The sequence below is a fragment of the Eublepharis macularius genome, chromosome 3 (genome assembly GCF_028583425.1).
Source record: "Eublepharis macularius isolate TG4126 chromosome 3, MPM_Emac_v1.0, whole genome shotgun sequence".
Taxonomy (NCBI): domain Eukaryota; kingdom Metazoa; phylum Chordata; class Lepidosauria; order Squamata; family Eublepharidae; genus Eublepharis; species Eublepharis macularius.
The window spans coordinates 40,379,620-40,403,267 of record NC_072792.1 but is presented as its reverse complement, the minus strand read 5'-3'; the positions used below and the strand labels follow the sequence as shown (position 1 = coordinate 40,403,267).

Genomic DNA, 23,648 nt, shown 5'->3' with positions numbered 1-23,648 from the left:
CGGCAGGTTCTGGCTCCATTTGCCCGTGGGAGGGGATGACCTGCTGTCCCCAGGCTGCCCCCTCTGCTTGCCAGTCAGACCGGTTGACCTACTGCCTGCTGGCTGACCGGTTGACCTGCTGGCTGCTGGCTGCCCCCTCTGTTTGCCCATCAGCCCGGTTGACCTGCTGCTCCCTCTTGTCAAGTCTGGGAGCTGGGGCTCAGACCCCGGACAGGTAGGAATATATGAGAGAAAGTACTCCTGTGTTTCCGGGCCATAAATGGTAAATTTTTGAAACAGGACCACTCACCACCGGTGCCAGGGTTTCTGGTGCCTGCGGCCACCCTCCCATGTACACATGCACAGCGTGCGCGCCCCCCAGACTGTGTGATGATGTCATCAAGTGATGACATCATCACGCAGTAAAGACGGGGCCATTGACTGGCGGGTGGCTGGAGCAGTGCGAAGAGGCTGCCCGCGCTCTGCATGCCACCCCGGCTGCCTGCCGTCTCTGGCCCGCAGCTGCTGTGCCCGCCCAGGGGGTGTGTGGTGGCGGTGCGGGGCTGCCCGCCGCCAGCAGTGCAGACCAGGCACGCCAGCTCCATGGCACGCTCCTCCACCCCAGTGCCCCCTCCAGCCCCACAACACCCGTGGCCCCCACCTCACCGCCTCAATGGTGGCACCGAGCCTGGGACCACTGTACCTAAACCTGATGAAAATGATATTTTGAATAGTTCTTAACTATGAGCCATTGCTATAATGCAAACGCATGAAGTTCTTCTGAACAGAATTTGCAAAATAAATAAAATACATGTTTTTAATTTTGTAAACTAAATAATTTTATAAAGTAAATCAGAATTCCTATTATCCTATAATAATTCTTATTATTATTACTATCATTTTTTTTAGAAGATTGAAATATTCTACTACTACTTTATAGATGGCCAGTAAAGAAGACAAGCTGTATGGAATATGATCCCATTAACTATATATTTGTAATAATGATCTTTTTTCCACCCTTTGCCCACAACTTGGTGCATTATCCTTTCAATAAAGCACACTGCAGGTATTAAAAAGTGTGGTGATCCATTTGGAAAATTATTTTTTGGTTTGTTTCCTTAAATGTTGCTATATATTAAGTTGATAGGTTCTGAGAGCCCTACAGAAAGCTGTATCTTGAGATAACAAGATTCTTTACTGTGTACAGTTTCTTTTAAGGAAAAAAAACTAGTGAAAGAACATGCTATTTTTATAAATGTTGCTAGACACTCCTGCTGCTCCTCGAGTTTTTTATGTGATTGTCTAGAGAGTAAACGAAGACACTCCATGAGATCACAGCATCTGATTCTGCTGTTTGGCAACATTTTCCCACGAAATCATATATGCCAAGTTTTCCATTTTTAGGGCCTTTTTTATCATGAAGGATTTGCACTAAAAACAATAAAAAATGAACAATTCAGCTTCACAGGTAAAATTCTTGTCATATCACACACGTATTCAGGAAGCTGCCTTCTACTGAGTCAAACCTTTGACCTAGCAAGGTCAAGATTGTCTAGTCAGGGGGGTTGAATCTAGGACTTTCTGCGTGCAAAGTAGCTGCTCTGCTCTTCCATGAGCCGTGGTCTCTGTCTGGGGACAAAGGGTTCCCGCATTCCTGGCAGTATTGTGCCCGAGCAGGAAAGCCGGAAGCATTCCGGGAAACAGCAGGGTTCTTTTGTCCAATTATTGGGCTGAATATGTGATAGATTTTTTTTTAGGAAGGAGTTTTGTTTTGTTCTTTACATTCAGAAAGAGGCTGTTTGCAGCTGGAAGTCTACTCTGCCACTTTATTCTGCTGCACATATCAGCCAATTACTCTGACTTTGAAACGTTTGCTCAAGAGTAATGAGAGCACATAATGTTCCATGTCAACAATGCACAGGAAGGGCTAGATTATGTTGAGTGTGTGCCTATCATACTCCATTTGAATGTGATATCAGCCCTGGAATATTTGGTTTATTATTTGCAGGGAGTCTCAAGAAGCTTTCTGTTACAAGGTCAGTTGCTGGCTGATTTTTCACAAATGACTTAATATCGCAAGGTCAATGATTTTCATGTTGAGTGCGACAAGCTTAGCACAATTTATAATCAACAGGCACACTGCTCTGTCGTTAGAACACTGCTGTCATCAAGAACTGTACTCAGAGTGTGAAAAGCCAGTGGAGAGGAAATCATTTCTGCCAACTCTTCCCAAAGCAGGTCAAGTTTCACAAACCCCATTGTATACATCTGCATGTTAATTGCACCCAATCAGCATCTTGGTTCCTTTGAGAATGAGTAATAATTAACTTTGTTCTGGAAATATTTCCTTTGTAGTATTTCAGTGCTTAGGAACATCAGGCTAGTAACCGATTACCCGATTCATTATGACCCAGGAGTTCATTCATAGCACATGTGAGGGATATGCCACACAGCACAATTATAGCAGCAGCAGCACAGTTATCTAGGCAAAGTCTCTGGCATTGATTGGACTTTAGCTACATTACATAATAGCCTTGAGACCTTGGCCATTTCCACACACGTTGAATAATGCACTTTCAATGCACTTTCATAATCCTTTAGAAGTGGATTTTTTGCTCCACACATGGAAAATCAGTTTCAAATCTTCACTAAAGAGTATCGAAAGTGGATTATCCAACGTGTGTGGAAGCAGCCCCTGTATCAGATGTTTGTGCCTGGATGGAAAACAGGTTGAGAGCCCCCTACAAGTCATTCTGAGTTTCCCGAAAGAGCAGGATATCTGCAATCAAATAAAGGGGGCATTGAGTAAGCAGAGGCCTATTTAACCCCTTCCACGGCCCCAGTAAATCCAATCTATAGCTATATACTCTGCACTGAGCTCCTCAGAAAAAGGCAGAATAGATAGTACCTGGATAATAAAGACTTACAGTAAGTGGAAAAGATTAGTGGTAAAACCGCATTTTGAATTGCATCTGTACAGGCAATGGTGAGGCTGGTACCCTGGGCAATGAATACATAACGCGCCATTGTTGGATGAAAATAGGCCAGAACTTTATTGATTACAGGCATAGGGTGACAGATCCACTGCATTGAACAGTCCCTTGCATCTCGATGGACACTTCCCCGGCATGCTTGCTGGGCACTGTAGGATGGCAAGGGGCTGTACTCCCAGCCAGCAAGGCCCAGGCAGTCGCTGCTACCCAGGTGAAACCTGCAGTGGCCATCCCAGGTGCATACCCTTCAGCTTCCCCCAGATCCCTTAAGGGGATTTGAAAAAGGGAAGAGGTGACCCGCCCAGTCAGCATGACTCACCCCAGTGAATCCAGCCCAATGCCTCAAAAACCACAACATTGTGACAAGCAACCCCTAGCCGCAGGTGGCACCAAGGGACAGAGGGAGGGAGACCATCCCACACCCAACAAAGGAAAGGCAGTACCAACCATGAGGGGCTGCTGGATAGGAGTCAGGTCCCTCCTAAGCTCCACCATTCTCTCCTCCCAGCTGATCCCTTCACCCAAACATGGCACTTGTCCTCTGCCCCAGCCTCACCTGGCTGCAATGTTGCCTGCTGATAAATCTATGGGCCCCTTTATACACTTATGGATATACTAAGGAATAGATAATCTATGAAATATGCCACACTCCTGTTTTCTTACCCATCACTACAACACAAAGAAGACGAATTGCAAAGCTGTTTTTTAATTTTATTTACATAATTTGCCGATCCATTAATGAATTCCTTTTTCTTTCAATAAATCTTTTCAACTATTTCAGAATGTCTGTGAGATAGTAGTAACCCTAAAAGCTATTTCTAAGGGAAATATTTAATGCATCTGTCCTGATAGATATTTCATAAGTAAATCATGTTACTGTTAACTAATATAGGCAAGTTGGCTGTAAGAATTCTTCTGACACCTAGAAAGTAGTTTAAAATTCCTAAAATGTGCTACATTCTCTTTTGCTCTAAAAATAACATGTGAATCCTTGCAGAATGAGATACCCTCTGGGCTGTAGCATAAACAGTGTATTTCAGGTCAAAACAGCACAAATCAAAATGTCACAAACAGCTCTTCTCTTTCCCCGCCCATCCGTAACCTGATTTTGATGTTATTGGATAAGAGAGCAAATAACAGAGACATTTTGCAAGCCACTATCTTAGCTTATATCAGCGATACACATCCAGTTTGTTAATCCTTAAATTACATTGATTCTTAGTTTGATTTTAATTTTAGCCACATTGTGGATCATGTTTTGCCTCATATGTCTAAAGAGACAAATGAAGGTTTAAAATGGGAACACATCTGATCAATCTCTCCCTAAGGCAGGATAGTAACTTCCTAAAGCACTCTTTGACACATCCTTGTCTACTCTTTTCTTAAGAAGAGAAGGATTGAATAATTGATCTCCCCTGACCCTTTTTGAGTAGGAAGATGTGTACAGACTGGACCTCTACCTTTACGGTTATATCACCTGATAAAAGAAACCATTAATCAACTTGATATTACTTGATTAATTCATTATATCTGCATAAGAATAAACAATATTTCTGAAGGGGAAAAGATTCTTTTTTGTTAGGTGATGCCATGGCGCACTGTGCTCTTTTTAAAAGTGGTATCCCTCCCATGTGGCTAGAAGGGAGAAAGCCTCTTCTGAGCCAGCACTTGTTACTCAGGTCTTTTGTAAGCATTTTTCACAGTAGTAATTTAAAAAAAAATATGATGCTCAGTCAATCATAGCTGTCTTTTTAATCAATTAAAAGGGTTTGCTTCATATATATATATACACACACAGGGCTTTTTTTCAGCTGGAACGCGGTGGAATAGAGTTCTGGAACCTCTTGAAAATGGTCACATGGCTGGTGGCCCCACCCCCTGATCTCCAGACAGAGGGGAGTTCAGATTGCCCTCGGCGCAGAGGGCAATCTAAACTCCCCTCTGTCTGGAGATAAGGGGTGGGGCCACCAGCCATGTGACCATTTTCTCCGAGGGCAACCCACTGAGTTCCACCACCTCTTTTCCCAAGCTATATAATGGGAGGGGACATGAACTTGATTATGTAGCACACAAAGGTAGTGACTGACCTGTTAATTGTATGAATCAAAACATGGGAAGATTTTTAAATGTTTTACTTAAACTTACCTTTCTGTAGCTGAGATCACTTTTACTTTTGCTATCCTCAATTGACAGGAGTAAATAATTGTTTCTCTTGTGTTTTTGGAAAACTGTTGACATGTGTTCCCTTGAAGCCATCTCATTTCTAGCCTTAACATATCCAGTTTTTCCTTGTGTGATGTCTTCTAGACCCTTTTAATATTCTTGTAGCTCTCATCTTACTCAGTTTGTCAGTATCATTTTTGAAATGTGAAAGTACATCTCTGAACAGAGAGCACTGGGGTTATAATAAGATCTTGGCAGGTCTTGTTGGAAAAATACTACTGCAAAACCATGGTTGCAGCAACCAGCCTAATATATTCCAAGTGAATGTGTTTATGTGAAATAATACAGTTATTTTCTGTTTAAAATCATGTGCGTCATTTATAATTGTATGCATTTAAAAACAATCTAGCACCTGCTAGTATTGCCAGCTGGACTTGCCCTACCAGGCTTCTGTACATTGCAGATCGTCTTGATGTGTAGAAATCAGCAGGTGAAACTTTTCGCATCATGGAAGATAAACGTTAGCCCAGGTACGAAGTGTGAACAGACCTCGTGCATAGAGGAGAGCAGGACTCTGTCCCCCAGGGGTCTGTGCATGCTACCAAATATCTGCAGTAAGCTGTACATGCCTACTTGTGCAAGACTTCATTGTATAATCAGAAACCTTCATTTCCAGACATTCAGCTGTACACATAGATATAGAGGAAAACAATCCTGTCCCTATCTATATGTGTACATTATATGTGATTTTGGTTGCTTCCACTTAGAGGTTTTGTTCCCTACTGCCCCCCCCCTTCACTGTAGCAGTTTACACATAACTTTGTCTTCCAAGTGGCCCCCTTCCAGGTTATCCCCAGCTTTGCAGCATAGTTTCCTAGTGGTTAAGTGATTGGCTTGTGAATCAGTGTTCCGCTTATCCAAGTCCCACTACTGTCATGAGCTCAGGAGGTGGCCTTGGGTAAGCCACTCCTCTCAGCCCCAGCTCCCCAGCTGTATTGTGAGGATAATGATAACCATTCTGAGTGGAACACTAATATGTCTAGAAGATCAGTATATACTGAAGCTACTGTACTTTGGTCACATCATGAGAAGACAAGACTCACAGGAAAAGACAATGCTAGGAAAAGTAGAAAGCAGTAGGAAAAAAGGGAGACATAGAACAAGATGACTTGACTCAGTTGTCATCATGGACAAACATAACTACATACAGGAAGCAGAGAGACAACTCTCCAACACAACATTCTATAAAACACTACCTTCTGAAACTACAGAGCAGTACAAAAGAGAATTCAATAAAATATTAAAGACACTCCCCACGGACATACAAGAACGTATCCATACGGACACACCCCAGGAACCACGACCAGGAACATTCTACCTATTACCCAAAATCCACAAACCAGGTTACCCAGGATGCCCCATTGTTTCAGGAATTGGACTATCACAGTAGGAGTCTCAGGATATATGGACTCTATCCTCAAGTCCTATGCCACCAGCACACCCAGCTGTTTACGGGACATCACTGACTTTCTCAGAAAAATACAGTCCATTGACAACCTACTAGATGACACCATCCTAGCAACCATGGATGTGGAGGCTCTGTACACCAATATCCCACATGCAGATGGACTACAAGCCATCAGGAATATTATCCCGGACAAAACCACAGCACACCTCACCACTGAACTTTACCACTTTGTACTCGCTCACAATTACTTCAAATTTGGTGACAGCTTATATCTACAGGTTAACAGCACAGCCATTGGCACACACACGCTCACCTCCCATCCACTGAAACTACTCCTGTACTTAAGATTCTTGGATGACATCTTCATCATTTGGACCCATGGGAAGGAAGCCCTTGAAAGATTTCATCAGGACTTCAACAACTTTCACCCTACTATCAACCTGAGCCTGGACCACTTTATACAACAGTTACACTTCCTGGACACCACTGTACAACTACATAATGGACAGATAAATACCACCTTATACCAGAAACCCACCGACCGATACTCATATCTACATGCCTCCAGCTGCCACCCTAAACATACCACTTGGTCGATTGTCTACATCCAAGCCTTACGTTTCAATCGTATCTGCTCCATTGCTCTTGATCGGGACTCCCACTTAAGAGATTTACAACAAGCATTTTTGGGGCTACAGTACCCACCTAATGAAGCGAGGAAACAAATCGACATGGACAGACTAGTACCCAGAAACAACCTGCTCCAGGACAAACCTAAAGGAACTAACAACAGAACAGCACTGGTTGTCACCTGGTTGTCACCTACAGTTCCCAGCTCAAACCCAATGTATCATCAGTGACCTACAATCCATCCTGGAAAATGATGCCTCACTCTCACAAGCCTTGGGTGGAAGACCTCTCCTTGCCTACACTCAGCCTCCCAACCTTAAACAACTTCTCACCTACAACCATGAATCGGCTAGCAGAGTCACCAGCACAGGTACCAGACCCTGCAACAGACCCAGATGCCAGCTCTGCCCCTATATCTACCCAGGAAATACAATTACAGGACCCAATGGCATCAACTACACTGTCTCGGGCTCTTACAGCTGCTCATCCTCCAACGTGATGTATGCCCTCATGTGCCAACAATGTCCATCTGCTCTGTACATTGGACAAACCAGCCAACCTCTGCGCAAAAGAATAAATGGACACAAATCTGACATTAAAAATGGCAACATCCAGAAACCAGCGGGAGAACACTTCAATCTATCAGGACATTCCATCAAGGACTTAAAGGTCACTGTAGTTCAACAGAAACCTTTCAAAAACAGAATCCAACGGGAAGCTGCTGAATTGGAATTCATATGTAAATTTGACTCAGGCTTGGATTGAATAGGGACTATGAATGGTTATCTCATTATCAGAAGCAAATTGATCCCATTATCAGAAGCTACTGATTGCATCTACTTCCCCCTCCCCTCTCCACCTATATATCTGACCAGTTTCTTCTTACCCTCCATGCATCTGACGAAGAGAACTGTGGTTCTCGAAAGCTTATGCTACAGTAAAGTTGGTTAGTCTTAAAGGTGCTCCTGGACTCTTTTCGATTTGACTCTATAAAAGAAGCCATGTCCTCCAGTTTACAAGATCTGAGCAAGTCTGTTAATGATAGGATGTTTTGGAGGTCTTTCATTAATAGGGTCACCGGAGGCATCTTGACAGCACATAACACACACGCATAAGCACATTGTTGTTATTGTTGTTGTTGTTTCCAAAGCCTGCTTTAGTATAAAATTACATGAAAGATTGTACTCAACAGATTTGGTCTCAGAGTGCACAGGAAGATACAGATTTCCACACCTCCCCACCCACATCTGGCACTATTTCCCCTTCTGCCTGCCATTTACCTTCCACAAACACACAGCAGCAGGCTTTTCCCTTTTAAAAAAATCAGTAGTATGCATATTGCTATAGTGTCATAACACATATATCTACTATTTTAATTTTTTTTTAAAAGCACTCCAGTGGTGGAAGCATTTGGGGAGGGAGGCAGAGCATAAGAGAAAAGCATTTGCAGCGGCAATGAGAACATAACAATGAATGGTCCCCATGTCCCCCATATGGAAGCAACCTTTGAATTCCTTAATTCTGCTAGAATCACTGATGTTTGTACTGATGTTGGCTGCTGATGTTGGCTGCTGTTATAGGCACAGCTACAATGGCTAGTTGAAAAGTTGACAACCATAATACCAACAGGTCTTTATTACAGAACTCAGCTGCTTTGGGGATTGTATCACTGATTATGGAGCTTTTGTTTGTGTTTAAAAAAAAACACTGAGCAGAAGACAAATACATCTTCTGCTACTTCATAAAATGTCTGTTCAAGAAAAGAAGTGCTGTCATCTTAGATCACATGCTTCTTGATGCAGGGGCTTGTTTGCTTATGTTACTCTGTAAAGTGCCTTGCATATAAAGAATAATTCGCTTTAGCCAAGACAGACATCACAGGACCTTCACTGGACCTTCTTGTTCTGGGACTGCCCAAGAGGCCAAGCGAGTTCAGTAAATCAGTAGAGTTGTTCACACTGTCAGGTTTTTACGGGGCAAAAGGGGAGGCTGAAACAAGATGATAAGGTGGCTGTTTATGGATATTTATGAGAGTAGAGAGGGATATAATTCTTCAAGTCACTTTTTTTTCTGTGCATGTCCTTCTAGCACTTCCCTTCATCAAGCTTACATTTAAAAAAAAACAATTCTGACAAAGTGAATAATATATCTGATAAATCTCACAGGATTATTCCTCCCTTCTGAGCAACCTATTCACAATGATGTACTTCTCATAATCATTCCTATGCATAAGCATTACTCAGAAGAAGGCACCACTGCACTGGAAGTTATTCCCAAGTAAGTGTGCAAAGGATTGCTGCCTTAAAGCCCTGGTGCCCACACCACACAAGTAGCAAACAGCAGCCAAGAAAATTGTGAAGGCAGGCATGCATTCTTAAAGAAGCTTTGATGGCTGGAAGTGATCTTGACATTGTATCTGAGGACATGGCTCTGACTCATGAAAGCGCATAATGGAATAAGTATTGTTAGTGTTTAAAGTGCCGCTGGACTTCCGTTTTGTGTTTCTCAGACCAAATCCTCAGCATGTTGCAAATGTGTGTTCCACCAACATCCAAATGTACAGGTGTATTTAAATCCATCTTTGCTTCACCAATAATACAGCAATGTAAAAACTTCTGGGGACAATCCAGTCTCATTGCTTTCTGTTTTCACGTTCCATATCACATGCTCAGCTTTGGGACAATTGATTTTCACAGTGATGAACAGTGTTTGTGTGAGGGCTGCACATAGGCGTGAACTGAATTGTACCTTTTTTCTTGTTTTGTGGAAACACGAAGGCATCATTGTGTGGCCTCTTTTTCTATCCTTCAATCAGTTTGGTATTTTGGTATTCTTGACTTCAGTTGTTGTCGGGGGTGGGGGCAGTTTAACTGAATGCTGCTAATCCAGTTGGGTTGCTGTGGTCAACCTTAACCAAAATTTATTTTCTGCATTTATGCTTGCAAGATTCTCCTCTTTTATATTTTATGTGTAAGAAATGTGTGTCTGTAGCAAATTATTTTTCCAGCCAACTGGTCTGCCAGGGGAGGGCACTAGAGTAAAAAATGCTGAGGGACTGGGCCGGCCCTGGGGACTCTCACAGCCAGATAAGGTGGTGTTGTGGAATAAGAGCAGCTCACCTTTTTCAGTCAGGCATATTGTGTGTGTGTTCTGACAGGAGACCTAGAGGGAATTATGGTCTTTGGGGGGTCCATGGGGGCTTTTGGCAGTTCTGCATAACAACTCACATCTTGGTTGCTGCCACTCAACTAGCTTCCTCCCACAGCATAAATACCATGGGTGGTTTCTGACCATTCCGAACAAGCATAAATACTGACATTTCTACCTGGTTAGTACATATTTTCCTCTCTTCCTCAAAGGATTTTAGGGCAGTGCAATAAGGCTGTAAGGTAGGTTAGGCTGAGAGAATACGACTATTCCAAGGTCATTCATTGCAGTGTGGGAATTTTGAACCCAGGTCTTCCCAGATCTTAGTCCAGCACTCTGCCGATTACACTACACTGGCTTTCTGTTTTCCTCTTTTGATGCAACGCGCATGTTGTGGGAAGGGAGAATTAAGTCATCCATCTCTCCTGCAATGGTCTCTATACATCTGGAGCTTCTGCATCTCGTCCTTCGAAATTTTCTAGCTCTCACTTCCCAGCTTATACAGAATATACCATAGGGGGATGCAGAAGTTACTCTTACTGTGTGAGCACCACAAACCACTTTAAGAAAGCGGAACATACTTGGGAAAGGCCTACTCCCGTATGAACCTACCTGACCTCAGTTATCTTCGGAGGCCCTGCTTCAGGTGCCCTGTTAACTGAGGCTAGACAGGTGGCAACTTGAGAAAGGGCCTTCTTGACCACTGAACCTTTGAAACTCCCTCCCCAGGGAGATTTGCCCGTCTCCCTCTGTTTTTGCCTTCTGCCATTGGTAAAGTATGTGTGTATATGTTTTGGTGTTCCCTCACCGACTCTCAGTGGTCTCCTCCCTGTTTGTGTGTCTCTATGTTCATGTGTTTACATGTTTTAATGTTTTGATTGCTCACTGCCTTGGTATCCTGTGTTGGGAGGAAAAGTGGCATACAAGTGTTTTAAATAAATATAGCTAAATTTAAAAATAAGGTTACAATGCTGCTATTTCCTCATTTTGGAGTATTTGGTCTTCTTATTGTTTCTCTGCCAATTTCCTTCACTAATTTTTGGCATTAAATTGCATTCAGGATAGAATTTGTTTAGATATATAACAAGTGTTTTTTAACCTTATGAAATATACAGAAGTGTCAACTGCCTTTATATACAGGAAGGTCCCACAGTTGTGTTCCATAGAGGTCTCATTGTTGGCTGCAATTTTTTTACAGGAATGTATCCTGAGGTCAAGGACTTTTAGACTCACTCATATTCTGTATAACTTTTATGTTGAAGAACTGAGTGTTTTTAAAATTATAGTCACATCGAAGCATTGCTATTCATAGACACTACTATGAGCAATTTCATTTGGGAAATACCCAGAAAAAAGTATGCTAGAGAGAAATATACCTTTCTTTTATATATCAGATCCTTGTAAATAGTGTTTATTACAACTAGCAAGATAGATAAGTATCAAGCCTTTTTTAGTTACCTTCAAGCAGAGCTCCATGCAATGCATGTAAGATGGTATTTTCTATATTCGCTCTGTTGCAATGGTCCTTTTGCAACCTAAATAAATAAATAAATAATATAACTATTTTTAGGATTAAAAAGCTTTACAGAAACCATTTTTTCATTCCTAGTGAAAAAGTACCTTCTTTTACAAGAGTTTGGAACTTTTGATACTTAAAACATTCTTGCCTAAATATAAATAATGTAAAAACATATCTCCATCATCTAGCAGAATTTTGCTAGTTACACTGGTTCACATATTGTCCGCATTCTGGTATTTATGAGATGAATTCCAGTATAAGGTGCAGTGGTGATGATCATCTTAATATACGTTGCCTTCAAGAAGCATGAGGAAATGTAGATGATAACCTTAGCGAGGAGATTACTTCCAGCCATGTTAGTTTGTTGCAGCAAAATAAAACAGGGACAGTGGCATCTTAAAAACTAACCAACTTTGTTTGGACTTGATAAAGTGAGATCTGACTCATGAAAGCTTCTGCCAAAATTTTGTTAGTCTTTAAAGTGTCAATGGACTTCCATTGGCTGGCTGGCTGGTTGGTTGGTTTTAAAGAAAGAAGCCCATGGCTTTTACATAAACTGTACTGGGTGAAGTTTGCACTGAACTAAAAATGCATTTCTTGGAAATTCTCAGTTAGGTAGTTGCTGTTGATAGGAAATGTGCCCCCCACACACACATCTGGTATGTATCTGGATCAGAATAATACTGATTTTGGAGTGGCTGCACACCTCTCGTTGTTGCTCAGTAATGAGGGTAACAAACTCTGAGGCTTGGTTTAGATATAACCAAAATTAATTCAGATGTCATGCAGACCAGAAGTCCTGGCTTCAGAACTAGTTTGATGAACTTTAAATTAGAGGCGTGACCCACATTCAAAACAATCTCATTAGTAGGGTATTCTGCATTCAGAAGGTTACACTAGCTGCTTTAAACCATGCATTTTTGTAAGGATGTCTCTACCTTGGGAACTCTGAGTTAGTTGGTAAGGAGACATAAAAATGTTTTAGATGATGGTGGTGGTGGTGGTGGTGACGACAACAACAATAACAACCAATACCACCACCACCATGATGATGATAATATCTTTACTGAGTTTTTGGGTGGTCAAAGATACACTCTATTCACTGGGTCCAAGCAATGAAAGCTGATTCTAGGGCAAAGCCTAATGCAAATTATGCTATATATATAGCATAACATAATGAAAAGGTATTAAGGTATTACAAGCCCACTTTATTACCGTAAAATACCTCTAGAATGACAAAGGTTTCAGGTTGATAAGTGTTCTGATCTTGCAGCAGAACACATTTCACCAAATTGTAGCAATCGTTTAAAACGTCCCTTTGACTTCCCAATTGGTTTGAACTTTTCACATTCACTAGGAAGTCTCTCTGAGCAGTTGGCCAGCATGTAAGTAAACTCCATGCACACTGGTACTGGGTCCCCTTTCATTTTAACCAGATGATTGATTTTAGGCAGGTTTGACCTTTTTCATAAATTGAAGCATGTGCAATACAATAGAATATTTCCATGAATTCCTGTAAATATTTTTATTTTGTTCAGTTCTTTTTATATCTATTTTACATGGTTGTAGTACTTTTGGCTGTTTAACAAAGTGCCAAATACATCTTTGAGATGTGTAAATGTACCTCCAGAGCACATGATAATGAATCATGAAGAAGATGTGGAAGAGGTGCGGACGAGACCCATGATTTATTTTTAACCAGAGTCTGATTTTAAAAAATCAAATCAAATTAAAACTTACTGTTGTCCAATTGTACCATCTCTTAAACTGCCCACATTTGCAGAAACACATTTTTTCCAATCTGATACAGAGGGGAAATGGACACCAATGAAATCATAAATTTTAGAAATTAGATGCATTTATTGTTTCTTCTAATATATTAAATTGCATTACAGAAGTATTCATTCATTCATTCATTCTCTTCATTTATACATGGCGTTATCCCCAGTAAGGACCCCAAACGGTTTACATTGTCCTCCTTTCTTCCATTTTACCCTCACAATTATCCTCTGAGATAGGATTGGCTGTGAATGTGTGACTAGCCCAAGGTCACTCAGTAACCTTCCAAGGCACAATGGAGATTTGAACCTGGGTCTCCCAGATCCTAGTCGGTACTCTAACCATTACACTATGCTGGCTGTCAGTACAGGGGTCCAGCTATATAGAGGTGGTAGCTGGGGTCTCTAGTGACCACTGCTTCCCCAGTATTATCTCATTTGTATACATTTCCCTTCCATCCAAAACCTGGAGAAAAAATCTGAAGAACAAGGAATAGTTAATATTTGCTTATCTGGGTTAACATAAACTAGCTATTCTCTGTCAACATAAACTATTTGATTTCTAAATGAGAATTTCTGCACATCGGGGAGACTTGGATCTCAACTGCCTTGCCCTGTAATGTTTAATTTTTTTTCATCAAAGTAATATGGGTCTAACTGAACCCTATGCTCTTTGAATGATCCCTCAATTAAAAAGAAAAACACCAGGAAGGTGTCAAAACACCATTCAGCTATCAACCACTTTACTATAGGGAGTACACGTGGAATGTGAAGATGAAAGAGGAAATTTTTTAGGAGCAATGTCTTTAATATTTATACTGCTTTTGGAGTAAGAACTAGAGATGGGCACGAACCAGAAAAAAAGCAAACCATGTGGTTTGTGGTTCATCAAATTTCACGAACCACGAACTTTCACGAACCTGCCCCTGGTTTGCGAACTGGTTAGTTTGGTTCATGAAAACATCACATCCAGGTCAGAAAACCATCAGTTCCGGGTCAGCAGAAGATCTGCAGGAAGTCCATACCCTGTTGCCTAGGAAACTGATTGATTGGCACCAGGCTGTCTGCAGTGATGAACCAAAAAACGAACCATATGAACCAGTCTACAGTTCATCATGGTTCATCAGAAATGGGATCTGATGAACCACTGGTTCGCGAACTATGAACCGGCCTGGTTCGTGTTTAATTTTGGTTCATGTTTCAGTTTGTGCCCATCTCTAGTAAGAACCCCAAATGCTTAACAGGATTAAATCAATTTAAGAACATGTGACCCTTATAAAAAATCTGCATAAGAGCTAATTTTTGGCTGAATAAAAATGTAATTAAACAAATGGCAGGCAGATGTCACTTTTCTCAAAAATCAAATGAACCACAACCATTTGAGTGTGTTGGTTGAATGTGATGTCAACTCATAGAAGATATAAATCTGACTGGGAGCTCAAGATCAAATGTGACTGTATAACGAAGAGCATTACTTAATTTTACCATTTATCTACTACTGAATTATAATTTTGTGTCTAATAAATGAAGAATGTGTTGGGAATCAACAACCTTTTACTTACGCTAGTGGGGTTTTTTCATTGAAAATAGGATTAGCTGACAAACACACAATAACCAAAGTTCACATAATTCTACTGTGTTTTCCATATTCTTTCAGATGTAAAAATTTTTCAATAATGAATGCTAATGTTCACATTCCTCACTGAATTAATTTATTGTGAGGTATTTGACGAACTGAGGATTCAGTAGAAGAAAACAAGAGCAAAAATGGTGCTTGAATACTAAGAACTAATTTTCAACCTTTCCAGAGCTGAGACCCACCTTCAACCCTCAGGGGACAGAATGGCATCCACTGAACTTGCAAACACATGGCAGGAAATCACATGACAGGGAGAAAGTGGCAGAGTTATTACCTCACCACTGTTGATGCTAAGAATGTGGGCAAGAGATCACGAGCTGGGGACAGGAAACAAAGCTAGGCATCAATGAAGAACAAACCAAGGTTCACCACCATGGAAGAATGCTCTCTGCTTCTGAGTGGCCTTGCATTGCTGGTTTTTACTCTCTTCAGCTTAAGTGCAAAGGCATGAGTTGTGGAGTCCTTACTTTCTACATGTGTTATCTTAGCTTTAGGTTCTTCCAAAAATCAGCCAAAACTGAGAACTCTATAGATTCTTGCAACCAATAGGAACAGGAGCAGACTGGGACAGAGAGACAGCACTGGATAGGGGCCCTGGCCCAGCCTGGCCATACCCACAAAAGAATGGAGGAAGAGAGGCAGCGTGCCTGCCCTTCCAGAAACCTGTTTTTAATCTCTTCATGGGGCTCAGATGGACTAGGAGCCTTACCAGCGCAGACCTTGGGCATGCTGGTCACTGCATCCTCCAGGCTGCATGGGCTGGGCACCACTTCCTCTGGCCACATGAGCCTCAGGTGGGCCATGTGCTGCCTCCCCACATGGGCCCTTCTCACCTCTGGGATGGCCTGGCCTGAGTGGGGTGGGGGTCAGCCCACTGGGAGAAGTCTCAGTGGTCAAAATGGCAAGTTTGCCTCTGAACAGGTACAATTAGACAACCAAACTGAAGGGCCCTGTCTATGGGATGAAGACCACTGCTGAATAAAATAGTGAAAGAATGAGGAAATCTCTAATAACGTATATGAAATGCAGACCTGCAGAGCTGTTGTTTGGTACAGTTTAGATCATAGTTTCCCACAATGGTGCCCATAGCCACCATGGTGCCCACCTATACTTTCCTGGTGCCCAAGTGCTTTTAGACCAGCTGTGGCTTTTGTCCAGCAGGGATTCTGGTTGACCACTGTCTATCTAATTCTCTATTCACAGCGATGTCAGAAACAGCTCCAAGCAATTGCAGATGTATTTCAGAACTCTCCCTGACACTTGCAATGGAATGCTGAATAAGAACTTGGCTTTCTGGGTGCGTCAGAAGCCTGTCAATCAGAAAATTTATGTAATTTATGTAAGTCTTTAAGCAAAGGACCCAAATGAGTCCTTTGCTTAAGACTTATCTATAACATATTAAATATTTGTCTGAGGCTACCTCTCCCTCTGTTCTTATTTCAGAAGTCATATTTTAATCAGCATTTAAAGGTTCCTCTTCAAATATGTGTCCAGTCTGCATGTCATCCTCTTGAAATTATACCAGTTTTAATCTTCTGTTCCCCCCTGCCCTTTCATACTCAGTCTTTGTAGCACTGGATTTACATTCATAGCCCTTCTTTGCACTTAATCTCATGTTTCGGTACTTTGATCATAGGGTGGCATTCAAAATTCAATGTGATATGGCAATTTCAGCCATTGTAAATTGCTCCATGGAAACCTATAGCATCCTTATATTTTCCATCATCTTATTGCTGTGTGCTTCTGAGGTATAGGAGAAGGCTTCTGAAAAGCGCTTTGGGCTGCTACTTTAATATGAATATTAAAAGGAACAATGATTTCTCATAGCTATCCACAATTGCATTTGTTTTTTGATAAGTCATCATCATTGGGGTTTGTTTTGGTTTTTTGTTTTTCATTTTCAACTATATTAAAATGTAACTGCTGGGGTTTTGCATAATTTCTTTCAAGTTGTTTTTTCCTCCTTCAACAGATGCCAGATGTCTGCCTCCACCCCTCTCTCCAACAAATAATATTAGTTTGCAGTTTTGAGGAAGACTCTTCTGGCATACTCTCCCCCACCCCTCCCAATCTTCAAAATACTGTGTTGGATCTGATTCTCTTCAGGATTTGCAGCATATCTCAATTTATTATCAAGCTAGTTCTAATTAGTATACTGCTTTTGTACTCTGAATTTATTAGAGAAGATAAGGTTGAACGTAATTGTGGCCCTTTCAATGCCCTTTAAGGCCTCTTTCCCCTTAGCTCACTACACTATCCTATCATTAATCTGTACCCTTTGTTTATAAACTCAAATGTTTTTCAGTCCATGAGGCACTTTGGTTGTATCAATGATAACTGTTGTGAGGTTGTTATCCTTCTACACAGGAGTCTGGGGAGCAGGAGCCAGAGCCCGTCCTTCAGATACCCTCCTCCTTATCTATGATTAGATGTCCTCCATCAGATACCCCTGGGATTGTACAAAAATCTAATTATATTGTTCCTTAGCTGTTCACTTCCCTCAGCAGTTGGAAGTTTAATGGGGCAGCCTTTTATAGAGTCAGTTTACTTCTGAGGAGAGAGTGCTTGGAGGCTTCCGTTGGTATTGTGAGGCCTTTTTTTTATATGTAAACTTCCGTTGAATCTAGAAAAGCACTGAACTGGGCAGTACAAGTTATTTAAGCAGTATCAGTTTCTATCAAAACCACATATCCCAACCAGCTGTAAATATATTCATATTTTTGTCCCCTTAATTGGTTACTTTACTGTTTTTCTCTAGCCCAGTCCCAACAGGTCTAGTTTGTCAGTAGCAGGTAGCTGCCAGCCATGAATACTAATCTAAGAAAACTTCTTGCCATCAGAGACCCTTGAAGATTATTTATAATGACTAATTATTCAAAAAAGCCTGAAGATAGCTATCTCTTCTCTTGACACAATGCAATGACATACCCATTACAGTATGTTCATTCCTTTGGGAAGAAGTGTCTAGAGAATTTGCTAGACATTAGTTTACTAATCTCTCTAGAACTCTTCTTTCCTAATCCTCTCATAGGCATGCCTGTATTTGCTTCCAGCTTTCTTTCCCCCTCAGACTCCTCTAGGCTTAGCTGTACTAGCAAATTCCTTGTCCTTGATTGGCAGAGGGTAATGACCAGTTAGATTGCCTCCAGATACGCAAGCAGGAAGTGACACTTCCTGAAGAAGCATCAGGAACTTCCAAAGCTAACTTGCTTAGTATGTGAAGAATGTTTCAATGTCTCAGTAGATAAGGAACAGTTCTTTCATCACAGTGCCCAAAACCTAATTTAATTTGAATGTGTTGAGATTTACATATTCAGACCCATCCTGCCATACAAAATCTCCTCAGTGTGAGATGTGTGCAACAGTCCTTTTATCTACAACAGATGAGCCTAATAAAAGGAAGAAGTAATATTTATTTTCTTACCAGTGTGTTAGAGAACTGTGAAGAAACACATAAAGGAAATAACAAATATTTACTATAACATTCTTTGAATTTTAAGTCTTTCAAGAAATGGACTGCTGTAGTTTCAGTTGTATGGGTAGTTGTTAAAAAAAATGAATGTCTGAACAATGTCAGTATGCTCTAAAGTTCTTTGCTGCCATCTTGTGTTTCGTCAATTGATTGCTCTTGTGGTCTTTGATTTCTGAAATATCCAAACTTTTTATTTGACTCCCCTCATCTTTTTTTTTAAGCTGAAACAAAGTGAAGCAAATGCAGATACAAAGGAAAAGCTCCCATTACGTCTACGGATCTTTGAAAAATTCCCTAACAGACCTCAAATGGTAAAAATCTCCAAGCTCCCTTCAGATTTTACCGTTCCCAAAATAAGGTAATCTCAGCTCTCTTTTGTGACCTACTAGGCCAGTATGAATAACATTTTAAGATACTCCTTCTCTATTGTGTCTTTGATTTTTTGTCAGCCTCCGCCCCTTCTTGGATGCCTCTGTCCTTGCTTCTTCAGTGGAAGTACTCTTATTACATTCCATTTTTTAAACTTTCTTATTGACAGAATTATCTGTTTTTCATTTTTAGTTGGAATATCAGTGGTACCCCAAAATAACACAACTGTGGGTTAATTCATATAAGTCATTGTGCATACCTAGAAATAGATTCCTGAGGATCCACAAGGTGGGCCCTGTAACTGCTCCAACTCATGGCAAGCCGCATATTTGTATTAGTGTTAAGATTAATATTATCATTGGCACACAGCCAGTATGTGTCAAGTTAGTCAGTTTGGTGTAGTGGTTTAGAGTGCGGGACTCTAATCTGGAGAATCGGGTTTGATTCCCCACTCCTCCGCTTGAAGCCAGCTGGGTGACCTTGGGTCAGTTACCTCTACCTCATGTGCTTACTTAACCAATTGCATTGATAATTAATCTCTCATAAAACTGTAACCCTAAGGACAAGTTTCCAGTATTATCAGAGACTGGTCAGTCTTCTGAAGGAGCATCAGAAGAGTGTCATGGATTAAAAGTCTGGATACCCGTTCCAGAAACTTACAGCCTGATTCTGTGCCTTACTTTCTCAGAAATGAGATCCATTGTGATCAGTGGGGCTCACAAGTGAACTCCACTGATGCATAAGATGCATAAGTACATGCATAAGATTAGACAATTAAACTATTTTAATGGCCATTCTTTTTCTCCAGGGAAATCTGGGAACAATATTTCTGGGAGTCAACTCATTTATGCCTCTCTCATGGAATTCTCAGCATTTTCACCAAGATATTTTAAAAGAATTTAGATCTCACATTTCTTCATGGTGAAGCTCAGGCAATGTGCATGAGGTTCCCAGAAGGTCTCGAACTCGTGCTCTGACCCAACACAACCTGTTTAGATTCAGCAAGATTGCTGTGCCGTGTCCTTTTAAGCCATATACTCAATGCCCCAAACCCCCCAGCATTTTTTTGTAGATGCCAGCGACAATTAAAAACTGTACAATGTTGAGGTACGATCCTTGAAATCCTTCCTGTGGTGAAGACAGAGGATTTCTTTATGGTACTGGTTTGCTTTTCCTCAGTAGCTCTTTCAAGGCAATATGTTGGGGGACAACGGATATTCATGTTGGAGTGGAGTGGGATCAAGGTGACAGGCTCTGCCCCAGCTGCTCTCTGTGCGCTTGTGAAACCTGAGAAAACACACCACATTACACGTTCACGTTAGGGGCTGTCTTTTAGTTTCAAGAAGCTGGGGCCTGTGGTGAATCATAGTAGGGAGGAACAATTTGCACAACCTTCAGCTGTTCTAAACATTCCATCCTTCCTGGAGAATATTTAGACCTCATTAGTTCAGCAGCTTTACTATTAGATAGTGATATCTGAGAAGGCTTAATTTCTCTTGTATTGCAACTCTGTACTTCTGGACATATTAGATGAGTCATCTAGCTCTATATTGTCTGCTTTGGCTGGAAGCAGCTCTCCAGGGTCTTAGGCAGAGAAATATGTTTTGCAACACCGGCTTTTGTGATTCTTTAACTGGAAATACAAGGGATTGAAATTGGGACCTGCTGCATGCAAGTCATGTGCTCTGCCTCCAAGCCACAGATCCTCTCTATGCAAAGTAAATGGTAAATGTTTAAGGAAAAACATGATTAAAGCAGAAAATAACTTGTTTGGGGACCGTAGCTTAGCAGAATCAAAAAATCATGTTATTTTGGTGATTAAGTTCAAATCTGCTTTGTATAATATGTCCTCCATGGTTTTGAGTTTTCCATTTTATCTTTTGTCCTAGCAGTGAGCAATTATGACACATTCCAAACAAAGACTACTTAGGATTATTTTAATCACTAACAAACAAAATATGATTTGCTCTCTCACACGTGCACTCTCTCTCTCCCTCTCTAATTAAAAGGGAAAGCTTTATGAAGCAGTTTATCGATCGACAGCAACAGGACACAACTTGTTTATTAAGAAGGCTTCCATCAGCATCTTCTTCCTCCTGTGACCACTCCAAAAGGATGGCTATTGAAGAAAACAAATATATTGACCAGAAGGTAACAATAGCAAAAATATGTAGTTGTGTTTGTGTTCTCTACACTTAACATGAACTAGAATCATGCAAGCATGTGGAACCCTTAAGGGAGATGACACAGCTCCAAATGCACATCTCAGCACTTCTTTATTGCTGGCAACACAGAAGCCCATTTCGTCCCTGGGTGATGTAACCCTGCTAAGCTGTGAGCCTAGTTTTTGATAAGCATTGTGAATACAAAGGGCTAGCTCCAGAATCAGTCAAAATGTTAACAACTCGGATTGGATCCAGACTAAATTGGTGTTCTCCACTCGTTCCTGATTCCTGACTCAGCCCCCTCTTCATGTTCCTCCTCAGAAACCCCCCATCCCTCAGGAGCAGAATTTTGTGAAGATCAGTGAGCTACAGTGGAATGGGGAGGCAGGGAAGTTCCATTCCACTGGTACAAAATTTAATGTGCCTCCAGTCCCTGCATTGCTGTATTGTGAAAAGATGGGCAATTTTTGCTGCATCCAGACTTACCAAGCAATAAAGCACTTATTCAGTTCCACATTACAAAAAAAAAAAATGTGCACAGCTCTATCCATGCTTAGTACACAGAATTCAGAACATACAACGCTAGTGGAAACAGAATAAAATGTTTCATGTCTAACCAAATGGAGTAACAGTGATCATGCTATGGGGAAAGCCCATCACACAAGAATGTGTTCTTGTGTTGCATACAGAATGTTCAGTCTCCAGCATCTTCAATTTAAAGATTTTATATATGCACTGGCATCAGTGAAAGACATGGACAGGCACCCCCTAAAGCCCTTGCCCTGGTCAAGGTTCCCTTCTGATTGGAAATGTTGAGTCAGTCTCTTGCTTCCTAATGGGGGATGTTGCTACAGTGGAGGAAGCAGCAGGCGGGAGTCACATCCCCTGCTGTTTTCTCCAGGCTCCCCTTCCACCAGAAATGGGCAATCACTCCTGAGGCCCCTGACATCACAGGGGTTTCTGGGGCATACTCTCACTTCCTACTCCTTCATGTTCCTTTTAGGCTCACTGTTATTAGAGGGCAAGGTAGTCATGTTCTCTTAGCTACAATGCAGAAGAGAATGACAATTGGGGAGGAGCGGAGTTGGCCCAGTTTGGGAGGAGAAAAGGAGCTGCAGTGAGAAGAAAATAAGCCATTAAGGTGGGCCAAATTTGAGGGGAGAGAGCAGGAAATGGTAGTGGAGATACCAATGACTTTGCCTAAGGGCCCCTAAATGTGCAGCTGGCTATGTCTCAAATAGCTGATTGGGAATTTTTGCCTTGTGACTTCAGAGAATGACTGCCATTCAGAGCAAACAGTTCTAGGTTATACAGAGCAATGGTCAGACTTGATATAAGATAGCTTCCTGTGTTTGATGAACAGTTTAATGCTTTGGATGGAACATCAGGTTGCATTTTTATAAGGCAGATTCCGGCTTTCTATAGTTACAATTACCATAGCAACTTCAGTGGATCATTCCACCCCACCCCCCCGGCCATGTTCTCTTTCTAACACAAGTTTGGAATTAGTAACTTCAGAAAGCAAACACATGTCTGTGCAGAGTAGAATTAGGAAAAAGCATGTGTGCTGAGAATATTAGTTAATCAGACAAAACTGTAACGAAATAAATTAAATTCTGCTAACAGATTCTGCTCCTTGGTGCAGGCTTCATGTATACTGGAGAATCTAAGGGCCATACTAGACGTTATAGTGTCCACGGGTCCAGCCTGTGGAAGCTGATGCCTTTTTAAAGCTGAACCCACCATTTGAAAATGTTTCAGTGGCCCACAGTACTGTAGGACCACGTGACCTTATGTGCATGGTTGTGTTTTCCCAGAACCTTTTCAAATTCCAAAACAACCTGTTTCAGCACTTGAAAAGGTGCGGGTAGTGGGGAACAAGCTCTTTGCAGTGCTGCAGGGCTTGATCAGGATCAGACCTCACAGCATTTTTAAATGGCCAAGTTCAGCTCTAAAGTGGCACCTAGTACTGTCTAGTTTGGTCCGAGAATATTTCATGTCATTCAGAACAATGAGAATTTAAGCTTTGTAGCCATTTATTTATTAGGAATTTATACCTTATTTTTCTCCTCAGTGGGAACCCAGAACAGTTTACAACATCGACCTCTTCTACCATTGTACCCTACTATATAAAAGCCTAACCGTGTTCTAGACAACTCACTTTCTACCCTGGTGTGCCTCCAGAGGGCACTGCCATGGAGGGAAGCCCAGATGAGGCAGCCAGGCCTTGAGAGAGCGCGCCATGGCAGGAAGCCCAGACCAGAATCAGGCACGGAGCAGGCGGCAATGCCTGCTCCTGCCTTCATACAACTGGGATCAGGAGTAG

General features: G+C 41.5%; 1 protein-coding gene across 2 annotated transcripts in view; it reads left to right on the top strand.

The window, feature by feature from the left end:
• NALCN (sodium leak channel, non-selective) overlaps positions 1–23,648 on the top strand; it is a 258,283-nt gene that overhangs the window by 183,054 nt on the left and 51,581 nt on the right. For both annotated transcript variants that reach the window (XM_054974072.1, XM_054974070.1), the window contains 2 exons: positions 19,010–19,146; positions 21,167–21,308. In XM_054974072.1, the coding sequence (XP_054830047.1) occupies positions 19,010–19,146; positions 21,167–21,308 (279 nt within the window). The remainder of the gene's footprint in view (positions 1–19,009; positions 19,147–21,166; positions 21,309–23,648) is intronic.